At 36.5% G+C, this 24,478-nt stretch overlaps 1 protein-coding gene across 10 annotated transcripts in view; it reads left to right on the plus strand.

Annotated features, from left to right (window-relative positions):
- The first annotated feature begins 14,986 nt into the window (after nt 1-14,986).
- lgals4 (galectin 4) overlaps nt 14,987-24,478 on the plus strand; it is a 72,418-nt gene continuing 62,926 nt past the window's right edge. For 8 of the 10 annotated variants that reach the window (XM_049473590.1, XM_049473593.1, XM_049473591.1 and 5 more), the window contains exons 1-19: nt 14,988-15,275; nt 16,060-16,148; nt 16,301-16,499; nt 16,672-16,785; nt 19,319-19,399; nt 19,561-19,649; nt 20,375-20,573; nt 20,661-20,774; nt 20,899-20,982; nt 21,087-21,175; nt 21,347-21,545; nt 21,637-21,750; nt 22,364-22,432; nt 22,535-22,623; nt 22,753-22,951; nt 23,028-23,141; nt 23,642-23,710; nt 23,866-23,954; nt 24,144-24,342. In XM_049473590.1, the coding sequence (XP_049329547.1) occupies nt 15,030-15,275; nt 16,060-16,148; nt 16,301-16,499; nt 16,672-16,785; nt 19,319-19,399; nt 19,561-19,649; nt 20,375-20,573; nt 20,661-20,774; nt 20,899-20,982; nt 21,087-21,175; nt 21,347-21,545; nt 21,637-21,750; nt 22,364-22,432; nt 22,535-22,623; nt 22,753-22,951; nt 23,028-23,141; nt 23,642-23,710; nt 23,866-23,954; nt 24,144-24,342 (2,445 nt within the window). In that variant the 5' untranslated portion in view covers nt 14,988-15,029. Of the gene's footprint in view, nt 15,276-16,059; nt 16,149-16,300; nt 16,500-16,671; nt 16,786-19,318; nt 19,400-19,560; nt 19,650-20,374; nt 20,574-20,660; nt 20,775-20,898; nt 20,983-21,086; nt 21,176-21,346; nt 21,546-21,636; nt 21,751-22,363; nt 22,433-22,534; nt 22,624-22,752; nt 22,952-23,027; nt 23,142-23,641; nt 23,711-23,865; nt 23,955-24,143; nt 24,343-24,478 lie in introns of all 10 variants that reach the window. The other 2 variants (XM_049473589.1, XM_049473594.1) reach the window with 2 other exon arrangements.

Genomic DNA, 24,478 nt, shown 5'->3' on the forward strand with positions numbered 1-24,478 from the left:
TCATTTCTCATTTCAATATATAATTTCAAATTTTACAGCAGTGCAATATTTTTTACAGTGTATATTTAAAACACTGTAATCTATCTAATGCATGAAAAACTGAATGGATTGTGCAAAAGCTTGTGTGCCAATGTAAATATTATAAATATTGATTCAAAATATGAACAATAGATGATAAAATAGTGATGAAATATAAAGGTGGCTTACAGTAAAGAACAGTTCTTTACTCGTCTTTAACATGCAATTAGGTAAATTAGCTGAGTAACAAATAGCTCATCTGTTTTCAAAACAAAATATATACAGTAGTGTTTGGGTGATCTGGCCAAAAATGCATATCACTGTATTTTCTCACAGTATACCATGTTATTTTTTGCATGACTGGGCTTTAGTATAGCTTTGAGTTACTGAACTGTTAGAAGTATATTTAATATAAAACAAAAAGACTTTAAATGAAAGTTTTGATTACTATTGTGTTTAGTTTGTTCCACAAAATTACACAATCTATACAAAAATAGACTTTATTATCAGAAAAAACAGTTGAAGAATAGATAAGGCACTTTACCAAAACAATTGGTAAACCACAGAACTATAAAATAAACTGGTTGATCACCGTCACTGTGTACCGTCTTGTTGTCTCATTGGCAAGATTTAAATACATTACTTTACTCTCCTTTTGTCCCACCAGGTGTGAGTCACAATAGCCATTCAAAACCAGGAGAGAGGAGCAGCCATATGTATTATAAATGGCTGTTTAGTTAAGTCAGATGACATTATGTCTGTAGTAAAATACACAATTAAGTACAACAGTAATGAAAAAAAGCTGACAAACAATTGTTTGTGGCAGCTGACAAGCTTTAGGACAGTTAGTCTGGAGTCCTTTGTAGCATTTTTTCTTTTTTACTTCTACTTTTTATGTTTTACATGACTGGGCTTTAATATAGGTTAGTGATTTACTGTACTGTTAGGGGTACATATAATATAAAACACTAAGGCCTTAAGTTAAGGTTTTAGTATTGGGTTTTCTTTGTCCCACAAAAGTACATTATATAAATATATTTAATGGGCCTAAAATACACAATTTAAGAGATATTTCTAAAAAGCTCTAATGCACAAGTAAGACACCAGTTTAATATACATTTACTATATGTTATTGCTGAAGACATTAGAGGCATTACAGTATAAAAATCACAGCCACAATTCCCTACTTTCTCAAGTTATAAAATACATTAAAGTTATCATTCAACTACAGTATTATTATATTTGAAATGGCCGTAGTTTCTGCTGTATTTTACTGGGATAAAAACACTCCTACAGGAGAAACAGCAGCAGAAGCAGCTCTGATTTTTTGCTCTGATTGAATGAAAAACTGTCAGCGACTGAAAAACTGGCCCAAATCGTGTAGTGTAAACCTGGCATAATGAGGAAAAGTGCTCACATTCAGCTCACTGTAATACTGCCCAGCCAATCACAGCTGCTGCAAGCAGTCCGCAGGGCCGGCCCTTTTTATTGTGTGAAGCTGTCCATATACTACATGACTTTGAAAAGACTCTGAAAAGACTTTTAACAGACTAAAGTCTGACTCCCCCTCACATCTAAAGACTTGTCACAGACTTTTTACTCACAGAATAAGATTTTACAAAGACTCACTAACTGCAAGACTAGAACTAGATTCTTTCTGATCTCATTTCCCATGATGGTAGAGTTTACACACAATACATATTATATATTAAGTTACAAATAATATGTATATCAGTACTGTGATTTATCAGAGACTCACTACTTTTGTCCCCATCTACAGTTTATTTTTCTGCCACAATGTTAGTTATTTTTTAATACAATACATTTTGTGTTCAACTCGTCCTATAAGCTTCATTACCCCCTTTTTTGCTACTACCTTTTATAGCAAAGAATCACAGTTTCACTGCTGTACTTTTGCCTTTAGTTAATTCAATAAAGAACATAATTCAAAATGTGTATTTATTAAACATATTTATTAAAAATACTGCACAATAAGATAAAGTAGTGCAAAATAAAATAACTTTAAAGTCATTATATTTAAAGTGCTACCTCTGTTTAAAATACTGTACATATTAAAGTAAGAACAATATAAGACCTATTAACTGCAAAATGTTATTTTTTTTTATCGTTTCACGTGAAATATATTTTTGCCTCTTCCCATAGCTCACCTATTGGTTATTGAAATGGTTCTCTATTTGTTACTATTTGTGTGAGCGGAGTCTCAAGACTTGCAATAATATGAAACACGTTTGATTTTATTGGAGCGCGGAACGCAGCGAACCTGGCTGACTGAAACTTTCAATCGTAACCACCTTACACTGAACCATCGAGATGATGTGACCGCGACTCGACTGCAGCTCGACTCTACCAACACTCTCGTAATTTTTTTCCGACTCTGGAAATGTGTCTGCGACTGAGAAATCGTTTGAAAATCGTTAGGTGTAGGGTCGGCATTAGTTGTGAATGTTTGAACCCTTGCTCATTGCAAAAAAAAATACTACATTTTTAAAATTGTATGGAAATTTTTGTTTCATGTATCCCTTTTTATTTCATAAGTTTAGTTCATAAGAAGTAATTATATATGTTTTATTCCAATGTAAATTTTGGGATTTGGAAAGGTTGGACTATTTCTACACAGTGTATTACAAATAAATTAAATAATCAATAAATTCATGAGTTGATTATTATCTCATTTACAACAAAATGTTTACACCTTTGAACACTTCTGAAAAGTTTTAAATTCCACAAATATTTATTATATGAGTGCAGGACTTTTTAGCTGTAGCTAAAACTTTTTTCAGTCCAAAAATCTTTTAAAAACTATGGTAAAACAGAGTTTCTTTTCGTGGGAGTTTTTAGAGGTTCAGGTGTCTGCATGATGTGGACTGCATGACACTATTTAGGCCTGTCACGATAATTCTGTTATCGATTTATTGTGCGATAATTTTTGTAACCGTGATCATTTTTGCCGACATGAATAATAGCCATTGGGTTCCCGTGTGAGTTTGTTTAGGTCAGAATGAACCGCAGCTAGATTTCAGCAAGTCGAGCTGTGCTGCTCTCTCTCCGGCTCCCGATGAATCTGTCAGACAGCGACATCTTTCAATTAGGAAATCAGTGTAGTGCACGCAGAGCATTAGTGACTGTGCCTCCACACACATAGATAGCGGAGACTGTGTATGGACATGTGTTAGCTGGAAAATGTATTGGAAGCTAATAGGACTTTCTCAAAACGAAATAGTTTAGTGAACGTTTATAAGGTTCAGAGTAGTTCAGTCCAAAGTCGCGTTCCACGGCTCCAGTGTCAGAAAATTTTGGCGTTAACCCATCAACCAAAATGGGCTACTAACCTAAGATCCTATTTAAAGCACAACCATGCAGCCTAATTTACCAAGCTGAATATTGAATATGAATATTGTTACTCTCACTCCAGTTTAAACAGTGTCTGATTAACAGTCTGCAGCATTATCACACTAAATTAAAATAAGCGTCAGAGTGCTATACTTTTCTTCTTAAAATTCTGTTTAATTAACTACTTTCTACTATTTTAACGTTCTTTCGCTCATAAGAAACACAGTTCTGTTTAACAACAAAAACACAACTTTTAACTTTAGTTCTGGGACTTATTTTAGGGGTGCTTGGGCATCACTAGGGCTAGCTACCCCCCTGGTTTCTGAGTAGAAGTAGAACCATAAAAAAGTTTAGGCAGTGTATTTTAGACCAGATTCCTATAATTAACATGCCAAAGTTATTCCTTAAATTGATGTTAGCCTGCAGATGATACTGAACTAACCTAGCTGACTACCTAGCTGCTACTGCTGTTTAGCTGAATTATTGTAAACAAATAAATGGTCGCTCTGTGTGTGTGCAGTGGTGTGTGTGAGAGGTATGGAGTCAAAAAAGGGTCATAAAGATTTTGAGTTTGTAAAACAGAAGTCACAAATGTACTGAAACTTGTAACTGCGTTTAAACAACTGCATGCACGAAAATCCAAATCCACAAATTAACTGGAATGTGCAAACTTGAAACAGAAAGTAATATTAATAATAATTCAAATGTACAAATGTGAAAAAAAAAATTTAATTATATATAAATATATATATTTTTATTTGTAAATCCAATCTCTTCATGTGTGAATCAGTACTGCTCAAATGGCTTAAGCTGGGTCAGACCAAAAATCACATGGAATTTGTGAGGTTGTAAATGTGACAGTGGGCGTTTTTCACTGTGGAGCTAAAAATCCTCTCATTCACCTTCTCTGCTGCATGTGAAGCTCTAGCTGCAGTTGCGAATTTTGACCCTGTTTTGACGCCTGATTGATGGACAATAGGAAAACTTTATCCGGACCAATCAGATTACGGGGTTTGTTTAACCAATCAGAACAATGGGTGGGTCTCTGCAGGTCGGAGTACTGGGCGTGTCGAAAGGTGTGGGCGTGTCGAAAGTGTGGCCGCCATTTTGGAGTCGGCCACCATGCGCCCCCCAGTGGATCAATTTACACTGAGGAAGGAGTTTAATAAAACAATAATATTCATAACTCTACCAATTTTTTACCCGATTTACACATTACAAATACGTGCTTTCATGCTGAAATACTTTATATTATGTTCTAATAATATGAATTAATTTTATATTTATGTACATAGATGCACACACTCACACACACTCACACACACACACACACACACACACACACACACACACACACACACACACACACACACATATATATATATGTGTGTGTGTGTGTGTGTGTGTGTGTGTGAGTGTGTGCATCTATGTACATAAATATAAAATTAATTCATATTATTAATAAATTCATTAATTTATGTACTAATTAATATGCTATACCATATGTCTGTCTTTGATAAAGAGCATAATGTAAAGTATTTCAGCATGAAAGCACATATTTGTAATGTGTGACAGCGTCCTGTATCATTACTACATCTCTGCTGTTTGTAACAAAACAAACCGTGTGTAAATCGGGTAAAAATTGGTAGACTTATGAATATTATCGGTTTATTAAACTCCTTCCTCACTGTGTAAATTAATCCACTGGGGGGCGCATGGTGGCAGACTCCAAAATGGAGGCCACGCGGAACGTCAGCTCCAATAGACCAATAGACGACCACCTTTCGACGCCCAGTACTCTGACCTGCAGAGACCCACCCATTGTTCTGATTGGTTAAACAAACCCCGTAATCTGATTGGTCCGGATAAAGCTTTCCTATTGGTTCATCAATCAGGCGTCAAAACAGGGTCAAAATTCGCAACTGTATGGAACGCCAAAAGGCCCAAAAAACGCTTGGACCAGACGCCTTTTATCGAAAAGAACGGCGTAAAATGGGTTGTGTGGGTTTTACGCCGTAATATACGCCGTATGATTTCAAGACGCCGTAATATACGCCGTATGATTTCACGACACCGTTAAAAACGCCGCTAAAAGCACAGAAGACGCCGTTTCACACGGCGTTTTTCGACCCTTTTGGCGCGCCGTACAGACCGCCGTCTCAGTGCAATGAGACGGCGTAAAAAGCGGCGTTTTAGTGTCTCTTTTGTCGCCGTAAAAAGCGGCGTTTAATAATAAGATAATGAGCTCCACCTTCCAGTTTTGAAAGCCAATACATTTAAACTCTGTTCAGCCAATGCTCTTACAGAGAGACTCAGTCTAAAGCAATTCACTGCAGATCCGAGCTCCTGAACCAGAGCTCTTCAGTTTTTTAATTACAAATTTACAATATACCTTCTTCAGACATTCACGCTGGTGCTCATGCCTTTTATTAGTCTTACAGTGCCCTCCATAATTATTGGCACCCCTGGTTAAGATGTGTTCTTTAGCTTCTCATAAATTGAGTTTTGTTCAAAATAATATAGGACCACGATGGGAAAAAAAAAGTAAAGTCCAACCTTTAACTCAAGTAAATTTTAAGGGGGAAATAAAATCCCTGACTAAGAAATAATTATTCTTCATAAAATCACCTGTTCCACAATTATTGGCACCCCTAACAATTCTTAGGAAATAAATTTAATAAAAGTATTTCTGTCACTTCTACAGTAGTTTGCGAAGTTGATCAGAGTATGTAGGAACATTTAATTAGTAATTCACAACTTCCTGTTTCCCTGGGGTATAAATATGACGTGACACAGAGGCCATTTATCTTTGTGGTGTATTAAAATGGTAAAACACTGTATTCCATATGAAAATCTATAAGGAGTCTGTCTGTACAAGAAGAATACTGGGTCATTCGGTTTGTTGGAGTACTGGGTTAGCCTGGAAGTGAGGGTCCTGGGGTAGATGTTGGAATGTGGGCCAAGGGCCAAAAAACACCCCTCATCTGTTTGTACTTTAAACTTCTGGACTTATGCCTGGAACATATATGTCCTTTTATGGTAAAGAGATATGTGATATGCTTTGGTCTAATGTATAAAACCCTGGAGCACAAAGAAAGAGGGAGAGAGATTTTTGGACACCTCGGATCGGGAACTTTTTCTCTCTCCACTGTAACTTCTGGAAAACCTGTTATAATAAAACCTAACCTGATTGATAAAAATAGAAGACAGTGTGTTAAGTCTCATTTCTTCAACAATCATCCTTCAAGAGAAGACACCACATCTTCAACATGGGAAAGACAAAGGAACATACCATTCAAGTGAGGCAGATGTGTGTTGACCTTCACAAGTCAGGCAATGGCTACAAGAAAATCGCTACTCTCCTACACCTGTCCATATCTACTGTCAGAGGAATTATTAAGAAGTTTAAAACAACTGGAACAGTGGTAAACAAGCCTGGACGAGGACGCAAGTTTATTTTGCCACCACGCACAGTGAGGAGGATGATAAGAGAAATAAAAAGTTCTCCAAAGCTCACTGTTACAGAATTGCAACAAATGGTAGCTTCTTGGGGTCACAAAGTCTCCAAAACAACCATCAGGCGCTATCTACATGCCAACAAGCTGTTTGGGAGGCATGCACGGAAGAAACCATTTCTCACTCACAATCATAAACGCAAACGTTTGGAGTTTGCTAAGCGGTACTGGGACTTCAACTGGGACCGTGTGCTTTGGTCAGATGAAACAAAGATAGAGCTTTTTGGCAACAAATGCTCTAAGTGGGTCTGGCGTAACACAAGAGCTGAGTATGCAGAAAAGCACCTCATGCCCACTGTGAAATACGGCGGGGGATCAGTGATGCTGTGGGCCTTTACAACCTCACAAATTCCATGTGATTTTTGGTCTGACCCAGCTTAAGCCATTTGAGCAGTACTGATTCACACATTCAAGAGATGGGATTTACAAATTAAAAAATATATATTTATATATAATTAAAATATGTTTTTCACATTCGTACATTTGAATTATTATTAATATTACTTTCTGTTTCAAGTTTGCACATTCCAGTTAATTTGTGGATTTGGATTTTCGTGCATGCAGTTGTTTAAACGCAGTTACAAGTTTCAGTACATTTGTGACTTCTGTTTTACAAACTCAAAATCTTTATGACCCTTTTTTGACTCCATAGAGAGGTGACTCCCTTTGTAGCTGCAGCAGTCAGGAGATCATCGCACAGATCTTCATACAAAAACAAAACAATTAACTTAAAAAACTTAAAATCATATATACCTGCAACAAGTACAAAATATAGTTTGATCCCCATTAAAACCGGTTTATATCTAGCTTACTCACCCAAAATGAAGAAAAAGTATTTTCCACTGGAGTATTTAAATCCTGAACTTCCCCATTGAAATGTAATCCATCAGGCTTAAGAAATAAAAAAATAATATACAGCTTTCCATTTAGCCACATATTTCTTCATCAAAAATCCATTAGAGTATCAACAAAATAATTCCCAACCTCAGTCAAACTGCGATAAATTCTTAACGGTCCGTCCACTTTAATTGACATTCCGATCGTCCAATTGTAGACATTTTCAGCTTTCATATAAGCCACTGTGAGCCAAAATAGACCATTCAGAGACCGAGATTTCCCCTATGTGTATACGCCGGCAGAGCCGTAGTCGCCGCCCACCAGGGAATCTCTCTGGCACAACCCCCCCGTTTACGCAGCGGCGGTACGCGCAATATAATTGGTCTGTCAATCAGCACACACAAAAAAAAATCTCACCAAATGATAACAAAACTTTAATTTTATATTAATTAATTTTACGTTTTTTTTTTATATAAAATTTTGAGTATTCAGAGTTGAAATAAAATGAGTTTTATCTTTTTTCTTTTTGGAAGGCCCTGCCTCTGCTTTCCTGCCTATGATTTTTTTTTTAACAAAAATTGACAGTAACAATATCAAAAGAAATTGCACAAAAACAAAAACATTTCATATCATATTACAATAATTATTAATATTGCCTCTGCCATGATCTGCTTTCTCTCACTCTCTGAACAAATCCCGTCCGGGAGGAACACTGCCTGCCCACACTAAAAACTGATTGGCTGTCTGGCAGACTCTTTGCAGAGAACAGGCCAATCAGAACCCTCTCTGTTTTGTCTCTCTCCTTCCCACACGCGATTAGAGAAAAAAAGTCTGTCGCCTGTGAATTCCGGGAGATTATATGTGACTCGCGGGCATCCGGGAGCCACTGCCGAAATGCGGGAGACTCAGGGAGACTTGGTTTGTTTGCTATTGGATGAGCCATGTGACGTCATAGCCTTGTGGGTGGGAAACAAAATCGAGGAACAAGGTTCTACCACGATTTTATCCAATAATTTGCAGTGGATGCAGCAGATCATATAATATTTGTATACATTAAATTGAGTATTGTACTGTATTGGAAATAGGAGATATTGGAAATAGGAAATCTTAAACTCAGGCCAGTGTAAAATGAAATACAGTATTTAATCGCAGTTATTTTCCACTGTGATAATTTGAGGGGTGGTTATAGATGAGGCAGAGAGAGGTTATCTATGTTTATTTTCCTTTATTGGTGCAGAGCTTCTTCAAGACACTTCTAGACAAACAGGCTTCCGTTTCTGTACTGAGTCACTGCCCTCTCTCTATTCTAACTCAGAGTGCAATTAAGCTATAAACACTCTAGCACCACTTACTGGACAATTTGTGCAACTGCATCGGTTACTACATCACAAAGATATATTTGCATTAACTCTATATCACAAAAACACATTTATTAGTATTAATTATGCATTATTAATTATACTTTAGATTAAGTTACTTTTAAGCATATTTGTAATCCCATAATTCTTGTTTAGATTAATTCAAGTGTTTATACAAATGATATCACATATGTAATCATATTTGTTCAATATAAATAATATAAATGCTTCTGGTTAACTTATTGATGCAAAAAGTGAATGGATATAGACAACTACCTTACCAATATTTGCATACTTGTGATATAAATTAGCAAAAAATGTAGGCTATAAAAAGAGCAGCCTACATTGAAGGCTGTAGGCAGTGATTGACAATAGCATGCCCATTTGAAGACAATCCAGTAGATGAGTCGATTTTGGAATGCAAATGAATGGATTAAATAATATGCTTACACATTTAATCGGTCTTCAATTATCTGTTCACTTTTCTTGTAATTATGTTTTTATATTCATCAAATACATGTATAAGTAACTCCTGTTCAGCAGGAGAGAAAAAAAGCAGCGTATTCCTTTACCTCTTTCAACATTTTTCTTGGCTTTTCAGGGCTTGATTGTTGAGGCTGTGTAAATACCGTGTGCACGTGCGTGAGCCTTGGTTACAAAAGCCTGGCATGAATTAGTGGAAACAGTTTGAGTCTGGACTGCGTTAGTGGAACGGAACTAGCTGGAAGTAAATTGTGTGGCTAACTCAAACGAGGCTTACTCAAATAAGCGCCGCTTTTTTAAGCTCACTTTATGGAACAGCCCCCAGGAGTTTTGCAGGAGCTGTTTGAGTGATTCTGGGAGGAATTGTACAATAAATCTTCAGTGGGACACTATTTATTCAGCTGAGGAGCATTTCAGCAAGGACTGTTTATATAATGTCATATATATGTATTATTAATACTCTGTTTTTACTTTTGGGTCTATTACAGAGGTTTGTGGCTGTAAGTTTTGGCCATTAGGAACTTTATGCCATTTGGATACAGTTTGTGACACTTGGGCTGTAACCGAAATGGCTCCCTGCTCCCTCATTAGTGTTGCGCTATGTAGGGAGATACTAATAAGTTCACTAAGTAGTGGTAAAACTGTAGTGAATTCGGACACTAACTCATCATTATCATGTGCCAGCACCGGTCGCATAAACACACACAGGTGAGAGGGGTTGAGCCATGTTTAAAACTCCATAAACACACTGAACTGATCTCTGAATTAAAGTTAGTGAAGCTCTGAGCTGATCATGAAGTTATTTATCTGCGTGTTATATTTACACTGTTTAAAAGATGATCCTCACATTATCGAACTACATGAAGAAAATCTTAAAAATAACAGCGTACACCGGCTCGCACTGTTGCCAGATTGGGTGGTTTCATGCCAAATGTCTAGTTGTGTCTATGTTTGGAGGAAACGCTGTGATTTGACAGGTCAACAAAACTACCAAGTGTAAAGAGTTTGGAAACTTAACTCAGCAGTGTTATAGTTAACTTAGATATCTAACCAGGCAGAGACAGAGCTTCCTGCTGATGGAAATTTGAAGCTGTGTTTATGTTTGTTATTATATGTGAGTAAGTTATTTCTTTCTTTCATTACTTGTAAGGTTATTTTTATGTACTGTTGTTACTTTTTTGGTTCGTGTGTCCAATGATACAAGGCACAAAACACAGAATACAAACATGCAGATAATATTGTTTTTTTGTAATCAGTGATATTTAAGATATTTATGGTATTTTAGTTAAGATCATGTTAAACCCCGTAATATTGTTAATATGACGAACATCAGCTGGAGTTTTCTCAGTATTTTGGCGGATTTGAAACACGTTTTACCCTGTGAATTGGTTTGTTCTGAATCCCACTGTAACAATCTGGCAACCCTGGTGGCTCGCTGTCCGTTCCGTTGCTTAGTAGCGAAACCCGCAAAGCATTTTGGGTCAGCTCGTTTAGTAAGCAGCGAAGTTTACTATAAATCATGATGCATTATGGGAGTTTTTAGTACCCTCAAAATCACATTCAAATTCCCCCTTAAGATTAGGACACTCAAAGAAAAATGGCTGACATACTCAATAGTGCCCTAACTAGTAAATAGGGAGCCATTTCAGTCACAGCCTCGGAGACTTTTTTGACACTCTTTAGTTAATATTTATTAAAACTCAAACCATTATAGGCAGGTCAAACAAATTGTGCATTATATATGAGTGCAATTTTCAGTCAAAACAGAGTTTTTTTTATTATGATTATTACAAATAAATACTACAGCAGTGTTGGTACTGTTCTCAAGAGTGATAAAGAAGGTCCCAGGCTGAGAGGGTCCGGATACAATTATCAGGTTAATATATAGTTATTGACCTGATAGAAGCTGTATTCAGCAGGAATATGCATAGTTTGGTAAAGTTAGTTTGCTAAAGCTAGGTTACCTGTAGGTTAGTTAGCTAAATGTAGGTTATCTACAGCTAGGTTAGTTAGTGAAAGCTAGGTTAATTAGCTACAGCTAGGTTGGTTACAGCTATGTTAGTTAGCTAAAGCTAGGTTAGTTAGCTACAGCTAGGTTGGTTACAGCTAGGTTAGCTACAGTTAGGTTATTTAGCTAAAGCTATGTTAGTTAGCTACAGCTAGGTTAGTTAGCTAAAGCTTGGTTAGCTATAGGATAACTTACAGAGCTAAAGCTTGATTAGCTATAGGGTAACTTACAGAGCTACAGCTAGGTTAGTAAGACTAGCCTTAGCTTGGTAAAAATAACAGTAATTGAGGTTGAGTATTAAAATATTTGACACTGAATACGATAAGGCTATCTTTGTGCTCTACTTGGTAATTAAAATAAAAAGGGGATTTTATTCAATTATATAACCTATTGAATATGTAGGCTTTATGTAAGGCTACCTAAATCATTTAGCTAAAGTTAAGTATAACAAAAGGTTAATTGATATTGAAGCTAATTGTTGACAAACATGAAGTATAATTTATAACCCATTTCTTCTTATAGTCTTGCAAGAAATCAATAAATGATTGGTTATGTTAGTATATAAGTTTATTTCAATATATTAGCACCTAATGAAATTACTTGTTCTGTCCCCAACCACAGTTACAAGACAAGCAGAAGAAATGGGCGACTTGAAAACTTCACTTTCATTCCCGAATTGAGGAGGCCTTGGACATGTTGCAACATGAATTTCAGGTGATTTCGAGAGCCAAAGACATTCGTCTTTTTAAATACCGGTATTCATCCCAGTTAACTTACCAGCTGGAACTGGCTGAATTACACAATTTTGACAACCTCATAGATTCATTCAGTTTCAGAACTTGATTGATTTCTGTGTTTTTCTTCCCAGTGAGATGTAACCCAATCTAAAAAAAAAAACATGCACTCAAAATGCCAACTATTTTCGGGAGTGCCTACATCTGTAAGCAGACTCACTTGCATCACTTGTTACGACAATCAGTAAAAAACATGGAACCTGACATTAAATGACGTGTCAGCCAGGCTCACAGTTCACGCTGATTTATGGAAAAGCAATGTATGAGGTAGGATAATGGAATTTATTACTTAATAAGTTCTTAAAATATCTGCATCACAAACATAGGGCAAATTATACAACTATTATCAAACTGTACACTCGCTGTCCAATTAAAAAGAAATATCTCCAAAACAGCAACTTTGCAGAAAAGATAAAATTTTGTAAATGTTAAATGGAAGTCAATGTAAAGTTTATTTCAGGTCATTTTGAAGTATTCCTATTGGTCTGTTCATCAAGGAGTTTTGGCACAGTGTACGTGTGTACGGAACTAAGCTAAAAATCAGTATGCAAAAATCAACAAAAATTTAGATACTTGTTTTTCATTGGACAGCGACGCTATATATAGTATAAAGTATAATATAATGTCAGTAGTCACTATTGGCAGCATTATTTCACATTATATTTTTCATCTATCTGTCCATCTTAAAGGATGCATAAAGTGGTGATTTTGAATTTTAGCCACAACTACACCTTAAATCCCTTTTTAATTGGATCATCCTTCACATATGAAATACTTTGCATGCTAATCTTTTCGTTTTAGGGCACAAATGCCTTTAGGACTAACGTTTTAGCAAGCAATTTGCATGTCAATTTTGTGGGAGTTGTGGAACTGTTCCTTCTATTGATGCAGTGCCTTAGTAGACTTATGCCTGGCTCACAACACTGGACTTTTTTGTTTTCTCAGTTGACAGGTTGGGCTGTTGACACTACATAAGTGATTGCCAGCACAGGTTCACCGATTACAATTTTTTTTTTGTGGAAAATCACAGACTTATCTGACTACTCTCCAAAACCACATTTATCATAGCTGGGTAATTTACCACCATTATTAGTGTAGTAGAGACATTTGGAACAATGAAATGTATATTTTTGCGTCTCAGGAGGAGTGGGTGTGGCAGAAAACTATGCAGTGTTTGTAAATTGAACTTCTGTAGCCATTTCGCATCGCACACTTGCTCATATTTATTACTGATTTTTTCTTTATGTTTTTTTTTGTGCCATACACACCGTTTTATTACAGGACATAGCATTCTGATATTACAGGGAAACAGAAGTGGTCAGACTCTCCTGGGCACATAGAAGATGGACCTATGGTTCTTTCTGTCTACTCAATCCCATTGGCTGTAGGTAGCTGCTGCACTTGTCTCCTAGTTGCCGACTGGGTCAGATATTAAACATGCTAGATGTTTGCCGGGAATCTGTGACTCGTAAAATCGTGTAGTGTAGGGATAGTTGTCAGAGAATAGTTTATCAGTATGACACAGGAAGGAACTTTGCAGAAATTGATATTCAAACTAAATATCCATGATTAGATGTGTACATTTGTGGAAAACTACGAAAGGTTATTTGCACATTTGTTAAGTTCTGATCCTGGAACTTTTTTTAAAACTAAAACACACCAATTCCACTTAACTTTGGGTTTAGTGGGTTTTAATCTGTTTTGCATTTAATGAGCTGCGTACTGCTGCGTAATGCTACCTGCTTTCATGTCTTTGACAGACTGCCTGTGAGAATTGCCCTGAGTAAAAGAAGCATTTGGATAGCAAAGTGACAGTTTCACCCCAGGTGATTCAGCTCATATCAAAAGATGAGGTGATTTGTTAAATTTATGTAACCCACTTTATATTACTTTTAGTAAGCGACCAAATGTTTGTGGTCACCACGTCTCATGAATGCATTCAGCTACTTTAGGGTCGACCCATTGCTGAAACAGATGTGCAAATGCACACACACACAAACAGCGTATTTTGTTTCTGTTGAAAAGCATTGCAAATAGAATAGAACTCTCTGTAGCAGATAAACATGAACCACCATGCCTATTTTCAAGTTTAAAGAAGAATAAACCACCCCAATGTTGAGCAGTTAAACTTTTCCAATTTTGTTTTCCAATCCAATTTGTTTGGTGGATGTGGTGGGAAGGTGATTATAAAACATTGTGACCTCACTAATGCGTCACTACTCACAGCAATTCTCTAGTAGAAAGTCTTTTCTGGACAACAAAGACAGTTACTCCAACAAAAGCTGGATAACATATTTGAAAACACTTAATACTTTTGTAAAAACATACATTTATTTCCTAAGGAGTTGGGACTAGGGCAGTGTAAGAATAATAATGCTTTGACATTATAAAATAAAGGGATGTGAAACCAGTATTGTAAAACAAGTAAGGCATTCCAGCTGAGTTTAGGTAAGGTGAGCTCGTTGCCAGAGGTCTACCAAGATCAAACAAGTTCATATCGGTTGTGAGAGCTCCCTAAGGGCTTCAATCAGCCTGGGGTCAGAAGCTGCCACCCTCTCATACTCTATAAAACCAAACATGTGAACTGTGATACTCATTCTGTGCTTACAGAATCTCTGCTTGATCAGTGTATCTGCCCATACTTCTTCTCAACAGGAGTTTTACGATGAGACGAGGTCATCACCACGGCGAACACCGTTCGCACCACGGTGACCGCCAGTCCTCACGCTCTGAACACCGCTCCGAATGCAGCTCACACTCTGAACAGCACTCTCACCGTGGCTCACACGGGGAACACCACTTTCACCATGGCTCGCGCGAGGAACACCACTCTCACCATGGCTCGCGCGAGGAACACCACTCTCACCACGGTTTACTTTCTGGCCTTCACTTGCCGAAGGTTATCGAGCTTGTAAGTTCTGCCCTTAATTATTTTGTTTAATTGTTTTTGAAAGTAGAAAATTATTTTAACTACTGGTCAAAAGTATTTTTCCATTTTTTGACATTTAAGCTCCTCAAGTCCAGTCAATAACCGGAAATGGTACAAAATCCAGTGTACAAAATTTTGCTGCCAGGGTCTTTATGGAAAACAAATTAACTAAAAACTGAAAAACATAAAAAGGTATATCATAAAAGTATTTAGTAAAAGAAAATCCTGCAAAAAGTCATGGATTGTTTGTTAAAAGAAAGGGTTATTTAAGCAAACTATTATTTGGTTAAAAATTGACAATATCCAAAGCCTTTGTCTGTAGTAAAGCAGTGCTGGAAAAAATTGTGTTACTGAACTCTGTCAGACGTCTGGCAGGTGAAGTAGTTCAAAGTTATTTCTAAGATAAGAAAATAAAAAGCAGTTTGTCTGGGCTAACGGGACTACTAAACAATAAGGATGTTCTAAAACTTTTGACCGGTTGTGTTCATCAAAACTGCCAACAGCAAAATGCTTTATTGTGCATTGATTTGTCTTTAAAATAGAATGGAAGCAGCTTGATTTTTACAGTAATCATATTCATGTTCAGAGAGAAACATTTATTGACTGTTCACAATCAGTTCTATTTTTAAATGTTGCTGGAACATTAATGTAATTTTTTTAATTTCTCATAAATGTATGCCATTTTTTCCTAATGACTTATTAGGAAAATATGTATCTTTAATAATAATCATAATAATACTTGTGCATTGTTTTTTACACACCACAGAAAACCCCCTATGTATGCCCAGTCCCTGGGGGATTAATTCCAGGAAAAGCCTTATTCTTCCAAGGGGTTCTTCCTTTAGCTGCAAAGACGTAAGTTTTGCAAACACTTTTTAAGAGAAGCTACAAATTATACAGCACAATACTGATACATGTTTCTTATTTGTAATATACTCATAGCAATGTTTTTTATTAAAACACATGTTAAAAATATAGAAAAATATCTATGCCTTTATTTGTTACAGCTTTGAGATAAATCTTAAAACCGGACAGTCGAGTGCCGATGATGTTGCCTTCCATTTCAAGCTCCTCAGTGGTCAGAAGGTGGTCCTGAACAGCTTCAGGAATGGCAAGTGGGAGAGTGAGGAACCAGCCTCAGACAAGCTCTTTATCAAGCTAATACCATTCTTTATGTGGGTGGTCACCAAAGCTGAGGGATATGAGGTAAGTTTCTTTATTGCATTTATAGATGATGCCAAAAAAAAAAAGCAATTGCTTTTGAATGTTATTCACATAGACATTAACAGGGCTATGATTTTTTAAATTGACATCATGGACACAATTTCCATTAAGTAAAATAGTCAAATTGTAAAGGATATTTGCTTTATTTGTGCAGGTGTATGTAAATGGATCTCAGCACTGCTTCTTCAAGCACCGCATGCCGTTGGAGAAGGTGTCCGCAGTGGAAATTCGTGGAGATGTGATCATGAATGTTTTCAATTTCGTTGACGTAAGTAAACGTTTGTTGTTGGTGAAAGAAAAGCTTCTAATTTTTAAATTTGGCGTGTTTTATGGCGCAGTCTACAATTCCTTTAAAACTGGATTAAGTCATTTCTTTTGACCAGTAAGCGTAAGCAAGTTGTGCAAACATCCCACCCATTCTTTTATCCCCCTTTCTAAATCCACTGTACCAAAACACAAACTGCAGGGTGCATCGCAATGTTCATTGCTTTCTTACACCCCACCAACAGTCTATTTTTTTACGCCTTGCACCTGCATCGTTTCAATAGCAACAGTGCTTGTGAATATATCTACACCAATGAGAATGGTGGTCTAAAAGTGGGGTGTGTTCAGGTAAATTGCTGACTTATTTCTATCTTGGCAACAGAGAACACAGGTGCATCACTGACTGATTAAAACCCTGACAACAGTCACCTGTCAGACCGTCATTGCTAGAATATTACGAACAAAAGAGTTGTACCCTGGTGGCCCATATGGCTCTAAAATCATCTCACAATATTTCAGGGTTTTTGTTGATGATATCATTGCATACAACACAATATGGCGCACTCCTAAATCCAGCTGTAAATTACATGGTCATTGCCCTGGCAGCTGTAAATTCTACCTTTGTCACCCTTAGGCCTGTTGCAAAACTATGTTATCGACTTATTGTACGCTAATTTGTTTTTGGCCGACGTTGATAACAGCCGGATCTGTCAGACAGCGACATCTATCGGTTAGGAACTGAGTGCACACAGAGTTTATGCAGTGGTGACGCACACACAGCGGGGAGTGTGTGTGTGTGTGGAGATGTGTTAGCTAGCAAATGTATTCGAGGCTAATTGGACTTTCTCAAAACTAAACAGCTTTAGAGAACATGTGAGGAAGTTTAGTCTGGGATGGGCTGTGTTTTAAAGTCACATTTCACGGCTCCGGTGTGGGAGTATTTTGGCTTTAAGCCAAATGAGCGAGGAGAACCATCAGCGCAAATCAGCCGGTATGTTTAAAAGGTTTTACAACAGTGGAAACAAAAGCTGGCTATATCACTAACCTGAGATCTTATTTAAAGCACAACCATCCAGCCCAATTCATCCAGCTGAATACTGTATAAAAATTGTTCCCCCAGAGAGATCCTGCCTCAAGCCTCCACACGCTAAACATGCTGGTGTTTCTTGCTCAGAATTTGTCTAATGGTTAAATTAAAAAATGTATAGCATTTATAGGAAGAGCTCTGGCCTGCTGAGCTATCTGTGTGTATTTGATCATATGGACCAAGCTAATGTGTGTTTTACAGCATATACATATACGATCAGAAAAAGAAATCTGCAAGTGCCCATGTGTTCAGAGTTTTTAAAAAATAATTAATGTTAAATGTTTCTTTAATCTATTTGTTGTTACTTTATTTTTGGAATAAGGGTCTGTTTAATATTTAGTGCAGTTTTTCAGAACCCAGGGTGGGTGTACTTTATTTGTTTTAGTTATTTAGGATATTAAATTATTTTTTATATTGGGAGCCCAATGTCTGCTCTTATTAATATAAAGTTAGTTTAACTGTAAAATGGTGTAATAGTATTGTGCTAGTATATTATTAGTGTGCCACATTGTCTTAAAGCACCGTTGGGAGCGCAGAAGCAGGAAAAAGCATTTTCTATAGTGGCACTTTAAAATGACAATATTATCGTTTATCACAATAATTTCGGGGACAATATATCGTCTCTGAAAATGTTATCGTGACAGGCCTAGTCACCCTTGGGAAAAAAAAGCTGCATAATAACCCTTGTCTCATAAAACTGTGGTGTTATTCAGTTTGCTACTATTTCCTGTTATAGGATATTTTAGAAGATAATCGAGGTCTAGAACATCACAGAGCAGTAATTGGAATGTTGGTAAATTGCAGAGGTTTCAAGTAATGAAGTACAAATACTTCATTAAGTTACTTAAATAGAAATGTTGGTTATCTATACTTCACTGGAGTCATTATTTTTAAATTTTCACACAATTATCTGAACGTTGTACTCCTTACATTTTAAAAATAGCCTCGTTAATCCTGTTTCATTTCAACTCCTTTTCATTCCGGCTTCTCATCCTTCAATAAAACCCCTATCCAGATAAATCTTTCCATCCAGAATCTATCTACTATAATACATTCATTTACAATCAGCATATATGCAGCTGAAACAGCAAACAGCCTAGCGCATCCCACATTTATATTTCCATTAACATTTTAATAGAATGTTATGGTTATTATGGCTTTTAGAAAAATGTGTATTAGGGAGGGAGGGGAGGGGTAGTGCACTTAAGGATCAAGTGGAGGGAACTAAGCTTTTGTTCTTAATGATATTTTTTCCTTTTACATTACATTTTCTTTTATACCTGAAGTAGTTTTGATTCCAGTACTTTTACTCTTTTGCTTAAACTCTAGTATCTATACTTCTGCCTACAGAGTAATGAATGTCAATACTTTTGATTGTACACACTTTAGATAAAAATATAATGTTCTCTCATTGTTAAGCTGATCTGGTTTTACTTTTTCTTTTTTTTAGAATTGGAGCATTTCTTCCCTTTTATCTATGGGACAAAAACCAACCACAGCCTCAGAGATTTCATTTTCAGTCAACAATCCAGTAAGTTTCACCTGCTGTAGAATTGTAGCTCAAAAAAATGTGTAAAAACAAACTGTTCGTGTGTTTTTAGGATGGTATTTGGTTGTAATGAAGTAATCAAAGAGATTTGCTGCATTGTCAGTCACTTTTTGCATTGTGTATGTTTTGCTTCCTTACTACAGAAAATTCCTTATGTTGGCCCAATCTCTGGTGGGATCAAACCAGGAATGGCTGTGTATTTACAAGGAGTTGTTCCTCAAACAGCCAACCAGTACGTTCTCCTATTGTTTAACTGTAAACAGCATTTATTAATGTAATAGTTTTTTTTTTAATAGGTTTAATGGACACAGCATATTACTAATAAGAACTGCCAATAATGCTCATAGAATTATATATTCTTGGTCCTATTTAATGATCTATAGTTAAGCCGTCAACCACGCACTGTGCAGCTTGACTTAGTGCTGTGCACAGCTCAAAATGTACAAAAGTCATATACTAATTCTCTTAATAAAGTATAGGTGTGCAGATTGCTATTTTATGCCACAGCACTTCTGTGCTTCTTGTGCTTGTGCCTGTTTATGCTGTGAAGGTGCCCCAGCAGCTCATTTCACACTAACAAAAGTAATATGACAATTACCTGTATTTTGTGTTAATGTATCCTGTATTCTGCCATGTGGTATGGGTTTGTGCATGCTGCGTTTCAATCTGTGCATAATAAGTAGAGGTCTTAGGTGCACTCTGCCCAATTCAATGCCAAGATGGCAACAGACATGACTGTTGACTTCTGTCTAGGTTGTATTCATTTATTGGTGCACCTGTGCTTTCCAATGCCAAGATAGCAATTTGCCAGAAATGTACTTGAATACACCTCACTTTCAGACCACCACATCTATCAGATATATTCACAAGCATTGTTACTATTTAAACGGCACAGGCGCAAGGCATGAAAATAGACTGTTGGGAAGGTGATTTGGCTCTTTTTTTTGTTGTTTGCAGATTTGAGATCAATTTAAAGACTGGACAGTCTGCTGGTGATGACATCGCCTTTCATTTCAAGCCACAAATTGGTCAAAAAGTGTCCCTGAACAGCTTCAAGAAAGGAGCCTGGGAGAATGAAGAATCAGTTTCAGACAAACCTTTTGCAAAGGGAGGAGCCTTTACAATTATTTTTGTGATTAAGGCTGATGTCTATGAGGTGTGTATTTTACATTATCTTCCAGACGCAAAAGATATAACTAAATAGTAATGTGTTAATTGAAGAAAACGTGCTGTATTTTTACAGGTGTATGTGAACGGCTTTCAGCACTGCACATTCAAGCACCGCATGTCCGTGGAGAGAGTGTCTGCAATTGACATTCGAGGAGATGTCAACATAAACATGTTTGGTTTCATACAAGCAAGTGTTTTTTCTTCTCTGGACAAATTTTCTGTAGCAAAATTTGACTAAAAAAATACTAACTTAACTTTAAGTAATAATTGTTTTTTTCTTTGTTGTGTTTGATGGGTTTACCTTCCCTCAGAACTGGAGCACTTGTTCCTTTTTTAAGGAACAGAAACCTGTACCAGCCACGCACTCAGAGATTGCTCATGCTGTCAGCAATGCTGTAAGTAAAAAAAAAAAAAAAAAGCTTTATAGCTGGATAAAATGTTCTCAGTTATACAGTTTGTTTTATTCAGATCACTAATTTTGCGCATTGCTTTTAACCAGAAACTTCCTTACATGGGCCCAATCTCTGTTGGGATGAGACCAGGAATGGCTTTATACTTCCAAGGGCTTGTTCTTCAAGAGGCCAAGCAGTATGTGATGATCTAGTTTAAAATTACTGTACATTTCAAATTCTACACTAATTTAGATTTAATGGATGATTAGTGGAAGTGTAATGCATGAATGCATTGCACTGAAATATGTACATAGCATTATACTGTATGTTCACCTTCAACTGATTGGACTCTATATGTTGTTAACAGATTTGAGATTAATCTCAAGACCGGGCAGTCTGGTGGTGATGATACTGCCTTTCAGTTCAAGCCTTGCTTTGGTCAGAAAGTGACCCTGAACAGCTTTAGCAGTAAAAGCTGGCAGATTGAGGAATCAGCCTCAGACAAGCCCTTCACAAAGGGAGCAGCCTTCACCATGATCTTTGTAATTAAAGCCGAGGGCTTTGAGGTATGTTTTTTGGAAAACTATAAGACATTAGATTAAATAGGTCAGCCATTATGGGCTATGTAAGTTACTTTAAATTGCATTGTTTACGCAGGTGTATGTAAATGGATTGCAGCTCTGCATGTTCAAGCACCGTTTACCACTGGAGAAAGTAACAGCACTTATGATCAGTGGAGATGTTTCTATGAACATCTTTGGTGTCATTCCAGTGAGTATTGTTCTTATATTTTTGTAAAATATGACATATACTTAGACATTACAGTCAGACTTAACAGTCATAAAATCTAGGCTCTTTATTGGGCACCTCTTCTCATTTAATGTGTTTTCTTCCTTTTTCAGATTTTTTACATTGTAAATTTAATATATAAGACTTTATTAAACTTATACAGGAACACATACAGAATTGTTCTGTAAATAAAAAGTGGAAAACAAACCAGAGTAGCACATTTCATCTTTGAGTACAGATCTGCACCCTCTTGGTATTTAAATTTGAAAGAAGGAGTTTCTGGAGGTGCTGAACAATAGTTGCTGTTTTTCCTTCAAGCTGTGAAGCTCCAGCTCATCCCAATTAAATCACCTCAAATCACCATCTCAGTTCATCAGCTTTAGATCAGGAGATTAATGTGGATGACAAGTTCATGTCTTTAATATTAATCTACAATGTAGAAAATATTTTAAATAAATAAAAAAAAACAATAACTGGGACTGTTAATCGACTCATATCAAATGCATTCAAAGAAATTGTCACATTAAAAAAAACAGTAACAATGATTGTTTTCTGTAATTAATTTCTGTCACAATTCTGTCATTTTTTAAATCAGAATTGGCACACTTCTTCATTTTTCATGAGCAACTTTCAATCAGAAATGGCACTGCCTGTTCTCAAACCTGTAAGTAAATAAAGTCCACATTTAACTGATTTACACATGGCTAATTAATGAAAGGCAATTGTGAATTTTTAATATTTTTATCATCTCCTTTTTTTAATGTAGGAGATTCCCCTTGTGAGACCTCTCTCTGGAGGAATGAAGCCGGGAATGGCTCTGTGTTTCCAAGGGGTTGTTCCTGTAGATGCCAAAGAGTAAGCTTCTATTTATTTTGCAATAGAATGTACATTAAAGAACAGCTTAACAGAGCAGTACAGAAATATTCAAAAATCCTCACAACTCACAACAAGAGCATTTTTTTTATTCTTTTATATCTTGTGCAGGTTTGCGGTAAATCTCCAGACTGGTCCATCTAATGAAGATGACAAAGCTCTCCACTTCAAGCCCTGCATTGGTCAGAAAGTGACTCTGAACAGCTTCAGGAACGGGAAGTGGGAGAGTGAAGAATCAGCTTCAGTCGAGCCGTTCACCAGTGGAGCTCCCTTCACCATGTTTTTCGTTACCACGCCTCAGGGCTATGAGGTACAGTGTTTAAAACACAGGTACTTTCATAAAATTAGTGATGGTGATTTACAAAAAGATTTTAATTCCTCTACAGGTTTATGTAAATGGATTTCAGCACTGCCTGTTCAAGCACCGCGTACCACTGGAGAAAGTAACCACACTAATCATCCGTGGGGATGTCTCTGTGAATCTCCTTGGTACAATTGATGTAAGTAATGCTCTCAATTCCTTTGTACAGTTTTATATTTGTGGGTCTGTTTTTATATCCTATTGCTGTCAAATTACCTCAGTTAACTTAATTATGATTAATCAACCAAAGAAAAACCAACATGATAAAAATGTTAATGCTGATTAATCACCTTTCTTTCCTGCCTCTTGACCTGGCGCTACAGTTCTGGTCACTGTAACGTGATGGAAGCGAATGAATCGGCACTGCTTGGTCCTCTTGACCAGAGAAACACTATACTATACACATATCGTATCAAACAGCAAAACCTATTCTAATCTAACCAGATCGGCAAGAAGCTTTTGATTAAAAAAAAAGAATAAAGCGATGAATGTAATTAATTCGGATTAATTATTCACAGAGCATGTAATTAATTAGATTCATATTTTAATCTCATTAAAGCACTATTACACATTTACTCTCTTGGCTTACTGTTGATTTTGTGTGTTTTTTTGTTTTGTTTTTTTTTTACTTTAAATCAGAATTGGCACACTTCTTCATTCTTTCTGTGCAACTTCCAATCAGAAATGGTCCAGTCAGTTCTCAAACCTGTGAGTAAATGAAGTCCACATTAACTTATCTTTTCTTAAAGTAGCTGTAAAACAAAATATTCATTATTAAAATGAGTAGTTTTACTGGAATAAGGCTATTTTACCATGTCCCAGTGATGACTGTGGAAACCTGATGCCTGTTTGTGTTGCTACAGGTCATGCCATACACGAGTCCACTTTCTGGAGGGATAAGCCCAGGAATGGCTTTGTGTTTTCAAGGAACTGTTGCTTCAAATGCCAAAGAGTAAGGTGTCATTTGTGTACTACAGCAAATATAGAAAAGAACAGTTACTTATTTGTATTTTATTTGTAGGTACAGTGTTGCAGACTGTATGAATAATATTTAAACTTTAATAATAGTTACATATATAGCTAAAATTGATTTTTGTTTACTTATTTAAGCACTAATTCATTTATTCTTCTCCTTTCTTAGCTTTACAATAAATCTCCAGTCTGGGCCATCTAATAGTGATGATCGAGCCTTTCACTTTAACCCACGCATGGGTCAGAGAGTGGCCATGAACAGCTTCAGGAAGGGGAAGTGGGAGAGTGAGGAATCCGCTTCAGTCGGGCCGTTCACCAAGGGAGCAGCCTTCACTGTGTTTTTCGTGGTCACAACTCAGGGCTATGAGGTACAGTGTTTAAAGCACAGGGGGGAAAACATTGCTCTAAGGCTCTGTCCACATGAATATGGATATTTTTAAAAAGGTTTTTGTCTGTTTTTAAAAAAATACATCTTTGTTCACACAGAAACACAATACAGCTTGA

The sequence above is a fragment of the Astyanax mexicanus genome, unplaced genomic scaffold, assembly GCF_023375975.1.
Source record: "Astyanax mexicanus isolate ESR-SI-001 unplaced genomic scaffold, AstMex3_surface scaffold_40, whole genome shotgun sequence".
In the NCBI taxonomy this organism is placed as follows: domain Eukaryota; kingdom Metazoa; phylum Chordata; class Actinopteri; order Characiformes; family Acestrorhamphidae; genus Astyanax; species Astyanax mexicanus.